The sequence below is a fragment of the Babylonia areolata genome, chromosome 35 (assembly GCF_041734735.1).
Source record: "Babylonia areolata isolate BAREFJ2019XMU chromosome 35, ASM4173473v1, whole genome shotgun sequence".
Lineage (NCBI taxonomy): Eukaryota > Metazoa > Mollusca > Gastropoda > Neogastropoda > Buccinidae > Babylonia > Babylonia areolata.
In genome coordinates, this window is record NC_134910.1 from 7,122,441 (window position 1) to 7,145,779 (window position 23,339).

General features: G+C 43.8%; 1 protein-coding gene across 2 annotated transcripts in view; it reads left to right on the forward strand.

The window, feature by feature from the left end:
* The window catches only part of LOC143277937 (uncharacterized), a 24,302-nt gene extending 3,628 nt beyond the window's left edge, over nucleotides 1-20,674 (forward strand). The window contains exons 2-7 of one of the 2 annotated variants that reach the window (XM_076582916.1): nucleotides 212-2,268; nucleotides 4,429-4,540; nucleotides 9,114-9,245; nucleotides 13,710-13,817; nucleotides 16,287-16,494; nucleotides 17,783-20,674. In XM_076582916.1, coding sequence (XP_076439031.1) covers nucleotides 230-2,268; nucleotides 4,429-4,540; nucleotides 9,114-9,245; nucleotides 13,710-13,817; nucleotides 16,287-16,494; nucleotides 17,783-18,123 — 2,940 coding nt within the window. In that variant the 5' untranslated portion in view covers nucleotides 212-229 and the 3' untranslated portion in view covers nucleotides 18,124-20,674. The remainder of the gene's footprint in view (nucleotides 1-211; nucleotides 2,269-4,428; nucleotides 4,541-9,113; nucleotides 9,246-13,709; nucleotides 13,818-16,286; nucleotides 16,495-17,782) is intronic. The other variant, XM_076582917.1, reaches the window with a different exon arrangement.
* The last annotated feature ends 2,665 nt before the right edge of the window (nucleotides 20,675-23,339 follow it).

Here is a 23,339-nt window from a genome sequence, read left to right on the forward strand (position 1 = left end):
TTTGATAGTTTTATATCTTTCTATCTTAGTATCTATCTATCTAGATCTATCTATCTATCCATCTCTCTCTCTCTCTATTGTATATGTATGTATAATATCTATCTGTATGTATATATATATATATATATATATATTGCTCAGTTTCTTTACAAGCTCTTTTATCATTGACATCGTTATCTCTGTCTGTCCGCGTCCGTCTCTCTTCTTTCAGTTCAGATTCACAACAAAGATGGCCGACCATGCAAACGGAAATGCCTCATCCCCTCCGGCACACCCAAAGGCTGACAAAGCGTCTCCCGGGACAGCAGCAGACATTCCTCCTTCTCCTGACTGCCATGGCGGCCTGACGCTCTGCACCATCGCTTCATCCGTCTCCAACCTGGCGGTGACAGAAGGCACCACCCCCCTCAGCCACCCCCCCCACCACCACCACCACCACCCCCCTCCAAGCACTTCAGATCAAGAGATGAGCTGCTGCTGTCCCCCGAAGAGAATCCGCATCTGCGACAGTGGGGCCAGGGCCCGGATCTGCTCACCGTGGCCACAGTTTGGGCACGGGGGTGACGGTGCAGGGTGCACAGGCCAAGACACGGAGTTTGGACATGGTGGTGACGGTGCAAGATCTACAGGCCAAGACACTGAGCATCGGCCAGGAGAGGGTCCGGACTGCTTTCCTGGCTTTGGTCTGACGTGCAGCGTGGAGGGCTTGTGTCAGCGCCAGGCTGGGGATCTGACCTCGGCCCGGAGTGACTTGTGTCTGTTGAAGATTGATGTCACAGGAGATGGAAGTGAGCGTGCTGCCAGAGACAGTGGCAGCGGCTGTGTGGGCAGATGTTCGGGTGCCGCCATGTCTGGAGACGAGGAGGAGACGGAGGAGAAGAGGAAGAGGGCAGACAGGGGAGGTAAAACAGACTGCGGGGAAGGGGTGAGAAAGGCAAGCACGGTTCTGTCCAAATCCCCCTACCACTGTCACGACATCGATGGCAAGCTGGCGGAACGTGACACAGAGCGGTCAAGCAGCATGGACGGGCGGTCAAGGTTGGTTGTTGTCAGCGCGGAAGGAGCAGCTTTGTGTCTCGGCGGGATCAGGACAGGTGCAACTTCCAAGCCTCCTCCAGGTCTTGTGGAACATGACGCTGTTGACTACTCCCGTCTGTGTTTGAGTACATCCACATTTCCTGCAGCGCCTGATGCGGGGTCATGTAGGGCATTGCATAGTGGAGGTGGGCTGCAGTCAGAAACCTCTGTGGATGGCGCCACCACTGTTATGACCGAGGTTGACACCAGATCACACACTGACCAGCCGCAGTCCACAGGCTGTGCCCATTTTCAGCCAAGTTCAGACCTCGGCATGAATGTCAGCTTCGACCTTTCAAAGCTGCATGAAGCACGTTCCTTGGTGGATCCAGACTTTGACGCAAGTCCATTGACTTCAGGTGGTGTGTGTGGTGATGGCAGCTCTGAGAACACTTTCTCCCCAGTGTCCAGTGCTGGGGATGGAAGTTGTCCACTGACATCAAAGAAAGGTAGTGAAACAGATGGAACTTCCATCATGATGATGAGCGGCGTGAACCTCGATCCCCGCGGGACAGCGAACGTGGCACTGGCGCGCAATGCAGCAGACGACGACGACGATTCCAACACCTCAGACTATTCTGACAGCAGCTCGGACTCCTCATCCAGTCTGGAGAATTCCCCACGCCAGTCGAGCGTGGCCTCGGCTCGGATCTTCCACCACAAGCTCCAGTGCGCTTCACAGAAGAAGGGGCGGTCAGGCAAAGCCCGGCACAGAACGACAAGGACGCCCAGGTACGGCCTAAAGACGGATGCCGTGGATGACCTGATCGGCGTGCGCCGAGGTGGGCACGGCAAGAACAAACACCACCTGTACACCACCACGCCTGACGCGTCCAGACCAGGCAGGGGGGAGAACCCCAGGCTGACGATGGACGCCCTCACCATCGACGACCTTCCCACAGTCCTGCTGGTGCTGGTCTTCTCCTTCCTACCGGTGGTCACGCGCCTGGGCAGCGTCAGCCAGGTGTGCAAGAGGTGGCAGGCGGCCGTCCTGGACCCGTCCCTATGGCGCCGCCTGGACCTGCGGAACCTGCCCAGGCTGAAGGACGAGACGCTGCTCCAGCTGACGTCACTGAGTGACAGGGTGTCCTCCCTCATCCTGTCAGACGGGCGGTCCACTCTGCTAACGGATGGCGGTGTGTCCAGAGTCCTGCAGCAGTGCCAGTACCTCACCAAAGTCAAATTCAACAGGTTGGTTTTTTTAAAAATATGATTATATATTTTTTTTATTTAGTTTCTTTTTTAGCTGGCCAGTGAAGAGAGCTATGTACAGAGCATTTTCCAAGAAAAAAAAAAGAGAGAGAAAAAAAAAAGAAAGAAAATATATCTGTTGCATGCGATGAAGATGCTTTAGATGTTTGAGGCGAAATGCAAAATGGTAACTGTTGTCGACATAAAAAGGTGATCTGAAGTCCAACAAGATATGTTTAAAAAACGTAAATGTGAACAGAGCTGGACTGATAAATGTAGCTGCTACCGCCAGGAAGAAATGAAATGACTGTTAGTGTTACTCCACCTTCTCATGTCATCTTGTTAAATTAAGATCCTGGTCTTAATGACAGATAATTGTTTATTATTATTAGTGTTGTTGTTGTCGATATTCTTGCTGTTGTTGTTATTATTATCATCATTATTGTTATTATTATTATTATGGGTGTAGTTCAGCTTCAAGTTTTTGTTTATTTGTCATTATGATGATTGCTATTATTATTATTATTATTATTATTATTATTAGGTGCTGCTGTGATAGAAAGGGTTAGACGTTGGAGTTCTGAATCTGTGTTCACCAGTGATCAGGTTTCAAGGCCCTGGTATTGTGTCCTTGGGAACGGAGCATTACTCCGGATTTTTCCTCACTCCACCCAGGTGTGAACGGGGAACCTGACTTTGGTGGAGGAAGCGTATCACGGCAAGAGGAGAGGATTACTATTATTGACTCACTTGTGTAAACAAATTGAGTCTATGTTTTAACCCGGTGTTCGGTTGTCTGTGTGTGTGTGTGTCTGTGTGTCCGTGGTAAACTTTAATACTGACATTTTCTCTGCAAATACTTTGTCAGTTGACACCAAATTTGGCATAAAAATAGGAAAAATTCACTTCTTTCCATTCATCTTGTTTAAAACAATATTCCACCTCTGGGATGGGCACCAAAAAATAAAAAAAGAAGCCTAATTATATGCAAACTGCATTTACTGTTATATTTATATTTTTTGTATTCTCTAAACTTGGCACTTTGACCTCTTATTCTGACACAACAACAAGAGGAGTCATTATTATCATTTTTTTGTTCAAACAGGAACTTCTTTTGCTAAGCATGGAATTTTTATTTATTTTGCAAACGTTTTGGTGCATAGTAAAAAAGGGAAATTACTCTGTAATTAATGCTAGGGGACTTAATTTATCACAAGTGAGTCTTGAAGGCCTTGCCTCTCTTGTTGTTATTATTATTAGGTGCTGCTGTGATAGAAAGGGTTAGACGTTGGAGTTCCGAATCTGTGTTCACCAGTGATCAGGTTTCAAGGCCCTGGTATTGTGTCCTTGGGAACGGAGCATTACTCTGGATTTTTCCTCACTCCACCCAGGTGTGAATGGGGAACCTGACTTTGGTGGAGGGAGCGTATCACGGCAGGAGGAGAGAATTGCTATTATTATTATTACTATTATTATTATTATTATTATTAGGAGCTGCTGTGATAGAAAGGGTTAGACGTTGGAGTTCTGAATCTGTGTTCACCAGTGATCAGGTTTCAAGGCCCTGGTATTGTGTCCTTGGGAACGGCGCTTTACTCCGGATTTTTCTCTCACTCCACCCAGGTGTGAACGGGGAACCTGACATTGGTGGAGGGAGCGTATCACGGCAGGAGGAGAGATTTGGGCCCTGCCTCCCCGTGCCCAGCCCCTGGACGCAGAGAATATGAGTTCACTGCCCCCCCCATGACTTAAAACCGCTATGGGGCCTTTAGATTTTTTTTTTTTTTTTACCTGTAATTATTATCATTATTGAATGTCAGGTGTATGTCCATGCAGGTGTTTCTTTTTGGCTGACGATACTTTTCTACAGGTGGGGAAGCTCTATTGAATGCCATGTGTGTGTGTGTGTGTGTGTGTGTGTGTGTGTGTGTGTGTGTGTGATTTTGTGCAGGTGTTTCTTTTTGGCTGACAATACTTTTCTAAAGGTGGGGAAGCATTGTTGAATGTCAGCGCTGTGTGTTTTTGCAGGCATTTAATTTTGGCTGACGATACTTTTCAAAAGTTGGTGTGTGTGTGTGTTTGTGTGTGTGTGTGTTTGTGTGTGTGTGTGTGTGTGTGTGTTTGTGTTGTTTGTGTGTGTGTGTGTGTGTGTGTGTGCAGGTGTTTCTTTTTGTCTGATGATACTTTTCAAAACATGGGGAAGCACTGCCACAGTCTGGTGTATCTCAACCTCAGCGGCTGTTTCACTGTCACTGACCGCACCCTTCTGGCCGTGAGTTATTGTATTGTCTTGTCTTGTCTTGTCTTGTCTTGTCTTGTCATTTATTAATTTATTTATTTATGTAAAGCTTATCTATTATTTATTCACCTTTTTTTTTTCTCAAGGCCTGACTAAGCACGTTGGGTTGCGCTGCTGGTCAGGCATCTGCTTGGCAGATGCGGTGTAGCGTATATGGATTTGTCCGAACGCAGTGACGCCTCCTTGAGCTACTGAAACTGAAACTGAAACTTGTCTTGTCTTGTATTTATTCTTATAGTATTGTATTGTATTGTGTTGTATTGTATTATGTTGTCTTGTATTTTATCTTGTATTTTGTTATCTTGTGTTGTATTTATTGTATTCTTTTATATTGTATTCTGTTGTACTGTGCTGAACTGAACTGTGCTATACTATGTTGTGCTGTGTTTTGTCGTATTTATCATACTGTATAGTGTTGTGTTTATTGCATTGTATTGCACTGTTTTGCATTGCATTCTATTGCATTGTATTGTATTGTATTGCTCTTTGTCACAACAGATTTTTCTGCATGGAATTTTAGGCTGCTCTCCCCTGGGAGAGTGCATTGCTACAGTGCAGTACTACCCCACCCCCCAGACCCCACCCCCACCCCTACCTACCCCCTCACCACCACCCCTGCACCCCCACCCACCCACCCCCTCCCATACACCCACCCCCAATTTTTTTTTCTGCCTGCAAGTGCATAAGTGCATTTGTTTTCCAACCAAAGTAAATTTTCCTACTTGATTTTGCCAGGACCACCCTTTTGTTGCCATGGGTTCTTTTACATGTGCCAAGTGCATGATACACATGGGAACTCTGTTTATCATTCCACCAGAATGATTAGCATCCAGTCACAGATAGTTTCTGTTGGAGCGTGGATCCAGCATCTGAGAGAGAGAGAGGGGGGCAAAGATGATGGTCTTCCAGAAGAAGGGAATGATAAATTTAAGAAAGACATAAGAAACCAGAAAGGCTGTGCACGTGTTGCGCTGACTACAGAAAAGGAGACAAGAAAAGAAATTACAGAGGAACACGAAAGTTTGAAGCATTATAAAAATTTTTAAAAAGGAAAAAAAATATGCCTCTTTGTTTGTCTGTCTGTCTGTCTCCTATCATTGTCATGAAAAAAACTGACAGGCACAATAGCTAAGTGGTTAAAGCATTGGACTCCACACACACACACGCACGCACATAGAGAGAGAGCAGGTAAGTAATTAGCTGAGCTAAGCTGGCAGAACCCAGTATTTAGTCCAGACATTGAATATTGTCCTTTTCCAAGGCGCTGAAATCCGTTTCAGTTCTTAGGAGGTGTCAGTGCATGGGAACTGACCTGTGTACCCAACACCACTTCTACTGTTTAAAAGAAAGAAAAAAAAGAAGAAAAGTAAAAGAAGAAAGATATTAACTCTTTCCATACGAACGGCGAAAGAGACGACGTTAACAGCGTTTCATCCCAATTACCATCATCAAAATGTTGTATTATCAAATACGCATGCTAAAGATCCTGTAATCCATGTCATTGTGTGATGGGCTATGGAAATAAGAACATACCCAGCATGCACACCTCCAAAAGTGGAGTATGGCTGCCCACATGTCGGGGTAAAAACAGGCACACACGTAAAAGCCCACATGTGTACATACAAGTGAACGTGGGAGTTGCAGCCCACGAAGGAAGAAGATGATAAAAAAAAAAAAAACCAACAAAAAAAAACCCAGCTATACTTCCTTCTCTCCCCCACTCCCACCCCTCCTTTTTGACTCACTTGTGTAAACAAAGTGAGTCTATGTTTTAACCTGGTGTTCGGTTGTCGGTGTGTGTGTGTGTGTGTGTCCGTGTGTCTGTGTGTCTGTGTGTCCGTGGTAAACTTTAACATTGACATTTTCTCTGCAAATACTTTGTCAGTTGACACCAAATTTGGCATAAAAATAGGAAAAATTCAGTTCTTTCCAGTCATCTTGTTTAAAACAATATTGCACCTCTGGGATGGGCACAAAAAATAAAAAAAAGAAGCCTAATTATATGCAAACTGCATTTACTGTTATATTTATATTTTTTGTATTCTCTAAACTTGGCACTTTGACCTCTTATTCTGACACAACAACAAGAGGAGTCATTATTATCATTTTTTTGTTCAAACAGGAACTTCTTTTGCTAAGCATGGAATTTTTATTTATTTTGCAAACGTTTTGGTGCAGATAGTAAACAAGGGAAATTACTCTGTAATTAATGCTAGGGGACTTAATTTATCACAAGTGAGTCTTGAAGGCCTTGCCTCTCTTGTTTTTTATAAATTGAATTTTCGCCAGGTCAACTAAAAAAAAAAAAGAAAAAAAAAAAAAAAAAAGAAGATTATGAGAGGTTTTCCAGCCCTGTGTGCATCATTTTTTTTTTTTTTTTTTTTTTGCTGCCCCATCGTCTGCACTGTTTCGGTGGCATTACTCCCACGCTGCTCATTCTGAGTCCCCCCGCATACACAGTCACACTCCGGGTTTGTCTGTCACAGTACCCAGCATTGGCAAGTCCACAGGGGAGCTATCGATGTTAGGTCGTCAGGAGGACTTGTGGCATCATGATTTTCAGTGTGCTGGGGGTGGGGTGGGGAGAAAGAGAGAGAGAGTGTGTGTGTTGGTGTGTGTGTTATTGTATTTTCTCTGTCTCTCCTCTCTCTCTCTCTCAACCTATTGTTATGATAATGATGATGATTGATTTCTCTGTCTCTTCCTTCTCTCTCTCTCAACCCATTGTTATGATGATGATGATTGTTTTCATCATCTCTCCTTCTCTCTCTCAACCCATTGTTATGATAATGATAATGATGATTGATTTCTCTGTCTCCTCCTTCTCTCTCTCAACCCATTGTTATGATAATGATAATGATGATTGATTTCTCTGTCTCCTCCTTCTCTCTCTCAGCCCATTGTTATGATAATGATAATGATGATTGATTTCTCTGTCTCCTCCTTCTCTCTCTCAACCCATTGTTATAATGATGATGATTGTTTTCTCTGTCTCTTCCTTCTCTCTCTCTCAACCCATTGTTATGATGATGATGATGATTGATTTCTCTGTCTCTCCTTCTCTCTCTCTCAACCCATTGTTATGATAATGATGATGATTGTTTTATCTGTCTCTTCCTTCTCTCTCTCAACCCATTGTTATGATGATGATGATGATGATTGATTTCTCTGTCTCTTCCTTCTCTCTCTCAACCCATTGTTATGATAATGATGATGATGATTGTTTTCTCTGTCTCTTCCTTCTCTCTCTCAACCCATTGTTATGATAATGATGATGATTGATTTCTCTGTCTCTCCTTCTCTCTCTCAACCCATTGTTATGATAATGATGATTGTTTTCTCTGTCTCTCCTCTCTCTCTCTCAACCCATTGTTATGATGATGATGATGATGATTGTTTTCTCTGTCTCTCCTTCTCTCTCTCAACCCATTGTTATGATAATGATGATGATGATTGTTTTCTCTGTCTCTCCTTCTCTCTCTCAACCCATTGTTATGATAATGATGATGATTGTTTTCTCTGTCTCTTCCTTCTCTCTCTCTCAACCCATTGTTATGATGATGATGATTGTTTTGTCTGTCTCTCCTTCTCTCTCTCAACCCATTGTTATGATAATGATGATGATTGTTTTCTCTGTCTCTCCTTCTCTCTCTCAACCCATTGTTATGATAATGATAATGATGATTGATTTCTCTGTCTCTCCTTCTCTCTCTCTCAACCCATTGTTATGATAATGTTGATTGTTTTCTTCATCTCTCCTTCTCTCTCTCAACCCATTGTTATGATAATGATGATGATTGTTTTCTCTGTCTCTCCTTCTCTCTCTCAACCCATTGTTATAATGATGATGATTGTTTTCTCTGTCTCTCCTTCTCTCTCTCAACCCATTGTTATGATAATGATGATGATTGTTTTCTCTGTCTCTCCTTCTCTCTCTCTCAACCCATTGTTATGATAATGATGATGATTGTTTTCTCTGTCTCTCCTTCTCTCTCTCTCAACCCATTGTTATGATAATGATGATTGATTTCTCTGTCTCTTCCTTCTCTCTCTCTGAACCCATTGTTATGATAATGATGATGATGATTGTTTTCTCTGTCTCTCCTTCTCTCTCTCAACCCATTGTTATGATAATGATGATGATGATTGTTTTCTCTGTCTCTCCTTCTCTCTCTCAACCCATTGTTATGATGATGATGATTGATTTCTCTGTCTCTCCTTCTCTCTCTCAACCCATTGTTATGATAATGATGATGATTGATTTCTCTGTCTCTCCTTCTCTCTCTCAACCCATTGTTATGATAATGATGATGATTGATTTCTCTGTCTCTTCCTTCTCTCTCTCAACCCATTGTTATGATAATGATGATTGTTATTCCTCTTATTGTTGTTGTTGTTGTTATTGCTACTATTAGCATTAATATTATTGTTCTTGTTGTTATTATTATTGTTGTTGTTATTACTATTATTTTAATATTATTGTTATTACTATCATCATCATCATCATCATCATCGTTATGAGCCGTAGTGGTGGTGTTGGTGACAGATCAGCGAGGGCTGCCCCCTCCTGCAGGACTTGGGCCTGGGGCAGTGCGCCCGCATCACCGACACTGGGGTGTGCGCCGTCGCCAGGGGCTGTCCGCACCTGGTGGGCTTCCGTGTGGACCAGTGCGGCAAGGTGCGTCCAGCGTTGAGTGCTGCCGCTGCTGCTGCTGCTGCTGCTGATGGTTCTGTGGTGTATATATCAATGAATGAATGATGTCTGGAAGCAAGTGTGGTATTGTGCAGCAAGCTTTGAATACTGCTGCTGCTGCTGCTTATGATTCTGTGGTGTATATATCAATGAATGAATAATGTCTGGACCAGTGTGGTATTGTGTGGCAAGCTTTGAATACTGCTGCTGCTGCTGCTGCTGATGATGGTAATTCTGTGGTGTATATATCAGTGAATGAATAATGTGTGGGCCAGTGTGGTATTGTGTGGCAAGCGTTGAATACTGCTGCTGCTGATGATGATGATGATGGTGATGATTCTGTGGTGTATATATCAATGAATGAATAATGTGTGGGCCAGTGTGGTATTGTGTGGCAAGTGTTGGATACTGCTGCTGCTGCTGATTCTAATTCTATGGTGTATATATCAATGAATGAATGATGTCTGGACACAAGTGTGGTATTGTGTGGCAAGTGTTGAATACTGCTGCTGCTGCTGCTGATGATGATTCTGTGGTGTATATATCAATGAATGAATGATGTCTGGACACAAGTGTGGTATTGTGTGGCAAATGTTGAATACTGCTGCTGCTGCTGATGATGATGATTCTGTGGTGTATATATCAGTGAATGAATAATGTGTGGGCCAGTGTGGTATTGTGTGGCAAGCTTTGAATACTGCTGCTGCTGCTGCTGCTGATTCTGTGGTGTATATATCAATGAATGAATGATGTCTGGACACAAGTGTGGTATTGTGTGGCAAGCTTTGAATACTGCTGCTGCTGCTGCTGCTGATTCTGTGGTGTATATATCAATGAATGAATGATGTCTGGACACAAGTGTGGTATTGTGTGGCAAGCGTTGAATACTGCTGCTGCTGCTGCTGATGATGATGGTAATTCTGTAGTGTATATATCAATGAATGAATGATGTCTGGACACAAGTGTGGTATTGTGTGGCAAGTGTTGAATACTGCTGCTGATGATGATGGTGATGGTAATTCTGTGGTGTATATATCAATGAATGAATGATGTCTGGACACAAGTGTGGTATTGTGTGGCAAGCGTTGAATACTGCTGCTGCTGCTGATGATGATGATGGTAATTCTGTGGTGTATATATCAATGAATGAATAATGTCTGGACACAAGTGTGGTATTGTGTGGCAAGCGTTGAATACTGCTGCTGCTGCTGCTGTTGCTGCTGCTGATGGTGATGGTAATTCTGTGGTGTATATATCAATGAATGAATAATGTCTGGACACAAGTGTGGTATTGTGTGGCAAGCGTTGAATACTGCTGCTGCTGCTGCTGCTGCTGCTGGTAATTCTGTGGTGTATAAATCAATGAATGAATAATGTCTGGACATAAGTGTGGTATTGTGTGGCAAGCTTTGAATACTGCTGCTGCTGATGATGATGATGATGATTCTGTGGTGTATATATCAATGAATGAATGATGTCTGGACACAAGTGTGGTATTGTGTGGCAAGCGTTGAATACTGCTGCTGCTGCTGCTGATGATGATGGTGATGGCAATTCTGTGGTGTATATATCAATGAATGAATGATGTCTGGACACAAGTGTGGTATTGTGTGGCAAGTGTTGAATACTGCTGCTGCTGCTGCTGCTGATGATGATGATGATGATGATTCTGTGGTGTATATATCAGTGAATGAATAATGTGTGGGCCAGTGTGGTATTGTGTGGCAAGCTTTGAATACTGCTGCTGCTGCTGCTGCTGATTTTGTGGTGTATATATCAATGAATGAATGATGTCTGGACACAAGTGTGGTATTGTGTGGCAAGCGTTGAATACTGCTGCTGCTGCTGATGATGATGGTGATGGTAATTCTGTGGTGTATATATCAATGATGAATAATGTCTGGACCAGTGTGGTATTGTGTGGCAAGCGTTGAATACTGCTGCTGCTGCTGCTGATGATGATGGTGATGGTAATTCTTTGGTGTATATATCAATGAATGAATGATGTCTGGACACAAGTGTGGCATTGTGTGGCAAGCGTTGAATACTGCTGCTGCTGCTGCTGATGATGATTCTGTGGTGTATATATCAATGAATGAATGATGTCTGGACACAAGTGTGGTATTGTGTGGCAAGTGTTGAATACTGCTGCTGCTGCTGCTGCTGATGATGATGATGATGATTCTGTGGTGTATATATCAGTGAATGAATAATGTGTGGCCAGTGTGGTATTGTGTGGCAAGCTTTGAATACTGCTGCTGCTGCTGCTGATGATGATGATGGTGATGGTAATTCTGTGGTGTATATATCAATGAATGAATGATGTCTGGACACAAGTGTGGTATTGTGTGGCAAGCGTTGAATACTGCTGCTGCTGCTGCTGCTGATGATGATGGTAATTCTGTGGTGTATATATCAATGAATGAATAATGTCTGGACACAAGTGTGGTATTGTGTGGCAAGCGTTGAATACTGCTGCTGCTGCTGATGATGATGATGATTCTGTGGTGTATATATCAGTGAATGAATAATGTGTGGGCCAGTGTGGTATTGTGTGGCAAGCTTTGAATACTGCTGCTGCTGCTGATGATGATGATGGTGATGGTAATTCTGTGGTGTATATATCAATGAATGAATAATGTCTGGACACAAGTGTGGTATTGTGTGGCAAGCGTTGAATACTGCTGCTGCTGCTGATGATGATGATGGTGATGGTAATTCTGTGGTGTATATATCAATGAATGAATAATGTCTGGACACAAGTGTGGTATTGTGTGGCAAGCGTTGAATACTGCTGCTGCTGCTGCTGATGATGATGGTGATTCTGTGGCATATGTATCAGTGAACGAACAGTGCCTTGACACAAGTGTGGCATGGTGCAGATTACGTTGAGTACTGCTGCTGCCGCTTCTGTTGTGCTTGTGTCAATGAATGAATAGATAGGTAGATAGATAGAAAGATATACAGATAGATAGAAAAAAAGAAAGAGAGATAGTGGGATTAGGTGCGGCAAGTGCTGCAGCTGCTTCTGTGGTGTTTGTGTCAATAAATGATTAGATAGATAAATTGATTGATAGATTAATGGATGAGTAAATACATCAGTACATGAACAAACAAGTGTACATGAATTGATAAATGCATGAACGAATGCATGGATGAATGAATGGTGCCTCAAGTGTTGCTGCTGCTGCTGCTTCTTTGGCGTCAATGACTGAATGAGTAGATGGATAGGTAAACACATGAGTGACTAGGTACAAGAACATGAAGCATTGCTACTTCTGGTTGTGTGGTGCAGGTGTCAGTGAATAAATGAATAGATAAATAAATAGGTAATTTCTCTCTCTCTCTGTGTCTCTGTCTCTCTCTGTCTTCTGTCATTGTTATAATAAATACATTAACACAAAGTGAAGGGAATGTCTCTCTCTGTCTCTGTCTCTCTCTCTTCTGTCATTGTCATACAATAATAATACAATAACTCTCTCCATACGAACGGCGAAAGAGACGACGTTAACAGCGTTTCACCCCAATTACCACCATCAAAGTATTGCAAGCGAAAGGCTCTTATACTGAAGAGGTGAATGTTGACAAAGAATAGCACAGTTCTGACGACGGAGGCTAAAGGTTGGGTCATTCAGACACCCACTGGACATCCGAGGGGTCTGTGTTGAGGAGAAGAGAGGGCTGGCCGTACTGAGTGAGTTAAGACAAAGTGAAGGGAAAGTTACATATTTTGTCTTACTATTTTATTTCTTCTTTTTTTTTATGTTGATGTTTTACAGAATTCTGGGACAGGCCCTCAAGGCCTGATCAGCATGTTTGGTTTACATGCAAAGGTCGGGCCTCTGTTGTTTAAATAGAAAAAAAAAGAAGAAGAAAAAAAAATGTGGCATATGTGATGTAGTAAGTATTTGTATTTGTATTTCTTTTTATCACAACAGATTTCTCTAAAACAGCACCACCCAATTTTTGGTGTTTTTTTTCCTGCGTGCAGTTTTATCTCTATTTTCCTATCGAAGTGGATTTTTTTTCTACAGAATTTCACCAGGAACAACCCTTTTGTTGCCGTGGGTTCTTTTACCTGCGCTAAGTGCATGCTGCACACGGGACCTCGGTTTATCGTCTCATCCGAATGACTTAGCGTCCAGACCACCACTCAAGGTCTAGTGGAGGGGGAGAAAATATTGGCGGCTGAGCCGTGATTCGAACCAGCGCGCTCAGACTCTCCTGCTTCCTAGGCGGACGCGTTACCTCTAGGCCATCACTCCACATGGATAGATCTGTCTGCATGCAATGACGCCTCCTTGAAACCGAAACTGATTTATTTCTTCTTTTATTTTATTATTATTGTTAGAATTATTAGCATTATTATTATTATCATCATTGTGATAATTGTTATTATTAGTAGTAGTATATTTATTCATTTATTTATTTATTCATTTTTAAATCCAGCTGACCAATCAGGCGGTGGAAGCCTTGGCCAATCACTGTCCAGATTTGCAGTTTCTGCATCTGCTGTCCTGTGCTGTGACAGATGAAGGAATTTCCCACCTGTCCAAGGTAAACAGTGATTGTCAGGGAATGATGTGCTTTCTTACACGAGTGACTTCTGTGTCTGTTTGTGTGTGTTTGTGTGTGTGTGTGTGTGTGTGTGTGTGTGTGTGTTTCTGTGTCTATGATTGTGTTTTTGTCTGTTTCTGTATCTTTTTTTTGGTCTCTTTCTTCATCTTCTGTGTCTGTGAGTGTGTTTTTTTGTCTGTTTCTGTGTCTGTTTTTTGGTCTTTTTTTCTGTCTGTATCTGTGTCTGTGAGTGTGTTTTTGTCTGTTTCTGTGTCTGTTTTGTCTTTTTTTCTGTGTCTGTGTCTGTGAGTGTGTTTTTGTCTGTTTCTGTGTCTGTTTTTTGTCTCTTTTTCCCCCCGAGTCTGTGTCTGTGTCTGTGAGTGTGTTTTTGTCTGTTTCTGTGTCTGTTTTTTGTCCTTTTTTTCTGTCTGTGTCTGTGAGTGTGTTTTTGTCTGTTTCTCTGTCTGTTTTGTCATTTTTCTGTGTCTGTGAGTGTGTTTTTGTCTGTTTCTCTGTCTGTTTTTTGTCGCTTTTTTTCTGTCTGTGTCTGTGTCTGTGAGTGAGTTTTTGTCTGTTTCTGTGTCTGTTTTTGTCTGTTTCTGTGTCTGTGGTTGTCTGGGGTTTTTTGTTTTGTTTTGTTTTTATATCTGTTTCTCTGTCTGTTGTTGTCTGTTTTTTTGTTTTTGTTTTGTTTTTATATCTGTTTCTGTATCTGTGGTTGCCTGGGATTTTTTTCTGCTTATATCTGCTTCTGTGTCTGTGAGTGTCCTTTTTTTTGTTGTTGTCTGTTTCTGTGTCTGTTTTCTTTTCTCTCTGCTTTCTGTGTCTGTTTTTCTGTCAGTTTCTATGTCTGTGAGTATCTGTTGCTGTTTTTTTGTTTTGTTTTTTTTTGGGGGGGGGGGGTTCTGGGTAGGGGAGGGGGGTCTGGGGGGGGGGGGGGGCGACGTCTGGGGGGGTCTGTTTCTGTGACTGAGAGTGTCTGTTTTTTGTCTGTGTCTGTGAGTGTGTGCCTTTTTGTCTGTTTCTGTGTTTATTTTTGTCTGTTTCTGTGTCTGATGGGCGCAATAACTGAGTGGTTAAAGCACTGGATTTTCTGTTTGAGGGTTCCAGGTTCGAATCTTAGTGATGGTGCCTGGTGGGTAAAGGGTGGAGACTTTTCCAGTCTCCCTGGTCAACATATGTGCAGACCTGCTAGTGCCTGAACCCCCTTCATGCGTATATGCAAGCAGAAGATCAAATACACACTTTAAAGATCCTGTAATCCATGTCAGCGTTCGGTGGGTTATGGAAACAAGAACATACCCAGCATGCTCACCTCTGAGAGCGGAGTATGACTTCCTACATGGCGGGGTAAAAACGGTCATACACGTAAAAGCCCACTCGTGTACATACAAGTGAACGTGGGAGTTTCAGCCCCTGAACACAGAAGAAGAAGAAGAAGAAGAAGAAGAAGAAGTCTGTTTCTGTCTCTGATTTTGCTATTTTTACTGATAATTATTTGTAGTTGTGGCTGTAGTAGTATTGTAGTAGTAGTACTGTTGTTGTTCTTCTTTTTATTATTATTATCATGATGATGATGATGATGATTATTAACAAACTTATTGCTATCATCATCAGCATCATTATTATTATCATTATCATTGTTATTATCATCATCATGATCATTATTATTATTATCATTATGATCATGACGATTATCTTTTTTAAATTTTTTTTAAGGCCAGACACCACAGTCAAATAACGACTTTTTTTTCTCTCCAACTATATCTCTCTTTTTTTTTGTCTACTAGGTGTATCATCACTTGTGGATCACACACAAAAAAAAATGTTCATAGATTTCTGTGAATACCCGTTGCTATGGAAACAAATCAAAATGGCCGCCAAACAGTGTATCAAAGAAATCGGGTTTGTGGTCCATGTGGTGCATGCAGACACTTTTTGTTATGTGGACTTGATACACAATGACATTATCTTCATTTTCACATGAGATTGTCGATTCTTCAATTATTGTACTTTTTATGAATTTTTGAAATTTTGGTTATTGCGAAATCCTCAAAATTTACAATGGGTAAAAAGATTGGAACTGCTGTGAATTAAAACCCAGAATATATTTTCATACATACTCATAACAAAACTTCAATAAGATGTCATAAAACAATCATGCAAAGTCTCATGGTTGTAGGTGTACTCATCATTGAGCAAGTCCAAGGTATGTTGTCAAGGCCAGAAACTTGACGACTTGCGTCGAAATTGAACAAAATATTATTAATGAACACTTTCGTGATTCAGCAAGCGATCTTTATTGGCAATTTTTTCATTGCTTAAGACATCTTTACAGTGGAAAAACTAATGCATACGAAAGAAGAGATGTTCAAGAATCAAAATCCATCAAAAACCCCAAAATAATGAAAAATCATCATTTTGGTCTCTTTTGCCCTGCCGTAATTCATTATCCAACTGTGTGGGCAGCTGGTCAAGCTGCAGGTGCTGGACCTGTCCAACGTGTCCCAGCTGTCGCGGCGGGTGGTGGAGGCCGTGGCCGGGTGCTGCCCCCTGCTGGAGACGCTGGCGCTGTCGCTGAACCGGCGGGTGGACGACCGCTGCCTGCAGCACGTGGTGACCCGCTGCCCCCGCCTCCGCTGCCTCTCCTGCGTCGCCTGCGGCCTCTCCGACCAGGGTGTGTGTGTGTGTGTGTGTGTGTTGCTGTGTGTAGTAGGGGTGGGGTGTATTGTATTGTATTTCTCTTTTTATCACAACAGATTTCTCTCTGTGAAATTCACGCTGCTCTCCCCAGGGAGAGCGCGTCGCTACACTACAGCGCCACCCTTTTTTTTTTTTTTTTTAAATTTATTCCTGCGTGCAGTTTTATTTGTTTTTCCTATCAGAGTGGATTTTTCTACAGAATTTTGCCAGGAACAACCCTTTTGTTGCCGTGGGTTCTTTAACGTGTGCTAAGTGCATGCTGCACACGGGACCTCGGTTTATCATCTCATCTGAATGACTAGCGTCCAGACCACCACTCAAGGTCTAGTGGAGGGGGAGAAAATATCGGCGGCTCAGGATTCTCTCGCTTCCTAGGCAGACGCTTTACCTCTAGGCCATCACTCCACTCCACTCTGTCGGTGGGGGCTGGGCGTGTCGGAGGTGGGGGTGGGGGTAGGGTCCTTGTGTGTGTGTGTGTATATGAAAGTCATAAAGTTGAAATTTTCTTTCATTTCGTTGTGGTAAATTAGAGAAGCAACAATTTTTTTTCCTTCTGTTTGGGGTTGTCGAGAGGGTAGGGGAGTGGTGGGGGGCCCTGTGTAAAAATTTTGTTTTGTTTTGTGATGGTGAATTGGATAATTCCTGCGCCATTCAATCAGATTTCAAGCATGCATACATGCACACTCAGACATATCTGTAACATTTTACTTGTATGACTGTTTTGTTTATTTACCCCACCAAGTAGGCATCCATACTCCGTTTTTGGGGGTGTGCATGCTGGGTATGTTGTTCCCATAACCCGCCGAACGCTGACATGGATCACAATATCTTTAATGTGCGCATTTGGTCTTCTATGTGCGTATACACACGAAGGGAGGTTCAGGCACGAAGCAGGTCTGCACATAATTATGTTGACCTGGGAGATCGGAAAAAAAATCTCCACCCTTTACCCACCAAGCACTGTGACCGAGATTTAAACCTGGGACCCTCAGATTGAAAGCCAACGAACGAAGAAGAAGAAGAAGAAGAAGAAAGTCCAGTGCTTTTACCACTCAGCTTTGCGCCCGCCCCCCTCCTTGAGAGACTGAAACTTCGTCTTTTGTGGGCTGCAACTCCTACATTCACTCGTATGTACACGAGTGGGCTTTTACAAAAGTGTATGACCCTTTTTGAGCCCGCCATGTAGGCAGCTATACTCCCATTTTCTGGGGGGTGGGGTGGCTGGAATTGAAACTCCTCCTCCTTCTCCTTTTCCCCTGCAGGCCTGCGCTACGTGGCAGCCCACGCCCGGAACCTGGAGCGCCTGGACGTGGCCTGGTGCGCCGACATCACGGACCAGGGGGTGGAGGAGGTGGTGGGGGCCTGCCCCCGGCTGCGCTACGTGGGCCTGATGCGCTGCCCCCTGGTGACCACCGCCACCGTGGAGCGCCTGATGCAGGCCCACCCGGCCATCCACTTCTCCAACTTCGAGCTGGAGTCGCGCCGCCTCCTGGGCAGGGCCGGGCTGGAGCAGCGGATGCCTCCTCCCGCTACTGCCTCTGACCCTGCCGCCTCCGCTGCTGCCATTGCCCCCGCCGCTGCTGCTTCCACGTCACAGCGGTAGTCTTGCTTTTAGGGTCCCCCTTAATCGTAAGGCGTCGCAGTTTTTTTTTTCATTCATACCAAGCTCCCATTCTTTGGGATCGACTTCCTCAGGCTATGGATCACCCCCTGTTCGAACCTGAAGCGCATGGCCAACGCAGTTTTTTTCATTCATACCAAGCCCCTATTCTAATTTCTTTGGGATCAACTTCCTCTGGTTATGGACCCCCCCTTGTTTGAACCCAAAAGGTATGACCAACGCAGTATTTTTTTTCCATTCATACCAAGCCCTCTTTCTTTTGGAATCAGCTTCCTCAGCGTCTCTGTCCATCACTCATCTTTGCTGCAGTCTTGGTATTGTATTACATTGCTCCTTTTTGTCACAACTGAATTATCTGTGTCAAATTCGGGCTGCTTCAATCACCACCCTTTTTTTTTTCCTGCATGCAATTGGTTTTCGGGTTTAAAAAAAAATCTGTTTTCATACTGAAGTGGATTTTTCTACGGATTTTTCCAGGGACAACCCATTTGTTGCCGTGGGTTCTTTTATGTGCGCTAAATGCATGCTGCACACGGGACCTCAGTTTATCATCTCATCCAAATGACTAGCGTCCCGACCACCACTCAAGGTCTAGTGGTGGGGTAGATAATACTGGCGTCTGTGCCGGGACCCGAACCAGTGCGCTCAGATTCTCTGAGCGGACGCGTTACGTCTAGGCTATCACTCCACTTAGGATCCCCCCTGTTCTGACCGAAATGTATGGCCAATGCAGTTTTTCATTCATACCAAGCCCCCATTCTTTGGGATCGACTTCCTCAGCTCGTCCGTCACTCATCTTTGCTGCAATCTTTCAAATCCAGTCTGAAAACCCACCTTTTCCCCTCCTGAATAATTTTCAACAGCTCATCCTTTACTGTCATGAACTAGAATGACTCTTAGTGAGTGAGTTTCAGAATTTGTTGGTTGTTTTTTTGATTGTGTACTATTTGTGGTTGTGTGCTGTGACTTGTGTGTGTGCGTACGCGTGTGCTTGTGGATGTGTGTGTGTGTGTTGGGGGGGGGGGGATGAATAATTTTTAATGTTTGTTATTTTGTGTTCGATTTTTCCTTTTTGATATTTACGTGTGTCTTCTGTTTGTAACCGCCAAAGGCCCGTTTCCAAGATCAGGTGTAAATGCTCATGATAATTGTCGTGTTTGCGTGGGGTTGGTGGGGGTGGGGGTGGGTGGGAGAGGAGTGGGATGTTAGGGTATATGAAGGTTGTTATTGGGGGGTGGGGGTGGGGTGGGGTTGTAGAGATGGTTTCATGGTTTTTGTGAGCAGGTTTGAGATTGGCTTCAGACTGCAAAGCATGAAGATTTGAAGATTTGGAAAGTGACACGCTGGGTATCATTTCCCAGGCAGTTCTTGTGAGTTAACTCTTTCCATACGAACAGCGAAAGAGTCGACGTTAACAGCGTTTCACCCCAATTACCATCATCAAAATATTGCAAGCGGAAGGCTCTTATACTGAAGACGTGAATGTTGACAAAGAATACCACAATGCTGACGACGGAAGTTAAAGTTTGGGTCATTCAGACACCCACTGGACATCCGAGGGGTCTGTGTAGAGGAGAAGAGAGGACTGGCCGTACTGAGTGAGTTAATGTTGTAGTGGTTTCAGAGTGAAACAGAAATCCCAAAGTCTCATCGCTGGTGGTGAGTGAGGGTTGTTGTTTGTATTTGTTGTATTTGTATTTCTTTTTATCACAACAGATTTCTCTGTGTGAAATTCGGGCTGCTCTCCCCAGGGAGAGCGTGTCGCTACACTACAGTGCCACCCATTTTTTTGTATTTTTTCCCTGTGTGCAGTTTTATTTGTTTTTCCTATCGCAGTGGATTTTTCTACAGAATTTTGCCAGGAACAACCCTTTTGTTGCCGTGGGTTCTTTTACGTGCGCTAATTGCATGCTGCACACGGGACCTCGGTTTATCGTCTCATCCGAATGACTAGCGTCCAGACCACCACTCAAGGTCTAGTGGAGGGGGAGAAAATATCGGCGGCTGAGCCGTGATTCGAACCAGCGCGCTCAGATTCTCTCGCTTTCTAGGCGGACGCGTTACCTCTTGGCCATCACTCCACTATGTTGGGGGTGGATGTCAGCTGAACTGGGTGAGACGAGAATGTGTACGTTCAGCTTCATGTCTAACACACATCCCCCTCCCTATTTCCCTTCCTCCTTCCTTAGGAAAGTTTATCCCCCCCCCACACCCCCCCCCCAAAAAAAAAAGAAAGAAAAAAGAAAAGTAGAAAGAATAATGAAAATGTTTGCAGTGAGTTGCAGTCCGAAACATAGTTTTCAGTGATTAAGAGAGAGAGAGAGAGAGAGAGAATGAACATTATATAGATAGGAAGACTGAACTGTTTTCGTGTAATCTTTGTGTACAGTTTATGGCCAGGAGTATGATGAATGACCCTCTGTGGTCCACTGGGCTATGATGTACATGTAGCAACATGATTTAAAAATTTTTTTTTTTTATGTGAAGCATGTCAAGTTTCACCGACTGATGCAAATGAAACATATTAAAAATTGTCATCTTGTCAAACCACTCGTGCACTTTGTCCTCTGTTGTAGAATAACAGAAAGAGAGAATGATTTTTTTTTTTTTCTGCCCCATCATCTGCACCGTTTCAGTGGCATTACTCCCACGCCGCTCATTTTAGATTCCCCCATTCACGGCCACACCCGGGTTCATCCGTCGTAGTTCCAGCGTCGGCAGTCCACAGGGAACCATCGATGTTAGGTCGCCAGGAGGCCACACACCAGAGGAGACCCTGCACTGCTGCTGAGTCACTTCGATGGTGTTCAGTGGTGCCTGTTCTAACGTACTTAGGACACCACCTACTAAGCCCCCTACTAACGACAATAATGGCTTAGTCACGGAGCCAGACTGAGTGAGCGTCAGTGGTGCCTGTTCTAACGTACTTAGGACACCACCTACTAAGCCCCCTACTAACGACAATAATGGCTTAGTCACGGAGCCAGACTGAGTGAGCGTCCCTCCCAGAGTGGAGACCGGCACCACGTCCCTCAAACAACAGCCCTCCCTGAATCTGCCGACACTGACGACATTGACAGGACTCACCCCAAGCACGGAAGTGGAGGGGTATCGAAACTGAGGTCACCATGAGAGCAGGGCATGAAAGGCCACAGACTTTGAGACTATTTTGTTTATATTGATGACGATGAAGGAGGATGAGGATGACGATGATGATGACGATGTTTAATGAGGGAAGTGGAACATGCATGCTTATTTATACTTTGCCCCTCAGGGTGAAAGAGAATATGAAATCAAAATATTCACCAGAATAACAAAATATAGTAGAAGTACAGACATGACAGTCAGACATGCTAAAAAAAAAACCCGAAACATGAACATACTTCTTCTCCTCCCTCAACTCTGTGAAGAGTCAGCAGAGCGCTACACAAAACTGTTCACCAGATTCCTCCAGGTTTGTCTGCTGTGTGTCTTCTTTGTTCGTGGGCTGCAACTCCCACGTTCACTCGTATATACACGAGTGGGCTTTTACGTGTATGACCATTTTTACCCCGCCATGTAGGCAGCCATACTCCGCTTTCGGGGGGGTGCATGCTGGGTATGTACTTGTTTCCACAACCCACTGAACGCTGACATGGATTACAGGATTTTTAACGTGTGTATTTGATCTTTTGCTTGCGTATACACACGAAGGGGGTTCAGGCACTAGCAGGTCTGCACATATGTTGACCTGGGAGATCGTAAAAATCTCCACCCTTTACCCACCAGGCGCCGTCACAGAGATTCGAACCCGGGACACTCAGATTGAAAGTCCAACGCTTTAACCATTCGGCTGTTGCGCCCGTCGTCGGCTGTGTGTCAAAGCCTGGGTCTTTTCAAATGGTTTTCCTGTCCATTCTGCAATGATGTTGGACCATCCAGTTTTCTTTCGGTCTCCCTTTTTGTCTCCCTCCCTCAACAGCTCCCTGGAGGGCCGTTTTAGCAAGGCCATTGCATCTTGTTACATGGCCATATCAGCTTAGCGTACATGGACATACACACGTACATTGGCCATACCAGCTTAGCGTACATGGACATACACATGTACAGTGGCCATACCTGCTTATCGTACATGGACATACACATGTACAGTGGCCATACCAGCTTAGCGTACATGGACATACACATGTACAGTGGCCACACCAGCTTAGCGTACATGGACATACACATGTACAGTGGCCATACCAGCTTAGCGTACATGGACATACACATGTACAGTGGCCATACCTGCTTATCGTACATGGACATACACATGTACAGAGGCCATACCAGCTTAGCGTACATGGACATACACATGTACATTGGCCATACCAGCTTAGCGTACATGGACATACACATGTACATTGGCCATACCAGCTTAGCGTACATGGACATACACATGTACAGTGGCCATACCAGCTTAGCGTACATGGACATACACATGTACAGTGGCCATACCAGCTTAGCGTACATGGACATTCACATGTACAGTGGCCATACCTGCTTAGCGTACATGGACATACACATGTACATAATCATAATACTTATATTCGTTATGAAAATGTATATACTGATATAAAATATACTTGCACATCATAAGCAGAGAATGACAGAGAAACTGAGGTAAGCAAAAAAGCATGTTTTTTTTGTTTCTTGTTTGTTCTATTTAACATTGAGTCTGTATTCCTTCATTATTCCAAAGTCTTGCTTCCTTTTTGGCAAGTTTAATTTGCACTGGCAGACTACATGATCATACACCATGGATTAGAACTGCAGTCTTTCTGGAACATTTCATGAGTCGCACGCTTTTTATTTTTAACCTCTCCCTCCTTCACTCTGGTTCTTTCTTCTGGAATCGTCAGATTTCAGTAACGCGTTAATGATGAGACAATGATGGTGGCACAACAGGCAAGTGGTTAACTCTCTCCATACGAACGGCGAAAGAGACGACGTTAACAGCGTTTCACTCTAATTACCATCATCAAAATATTGCAAGCGGAAGGCTCTTATACTGAAGAGGTGAATGTTGACAAAGAATACCACAGTTCTGATGACGGAAGCTAAAGGTTGGGTCATTCAGACACCCACTGGACATCCGAGGGGTCTGTGTAGAGGAGAAGAGAGGACTGGCCGTACTGAGTGAGTTAAAGCACTGTGGACTTTTAACTCACTCCAGACAA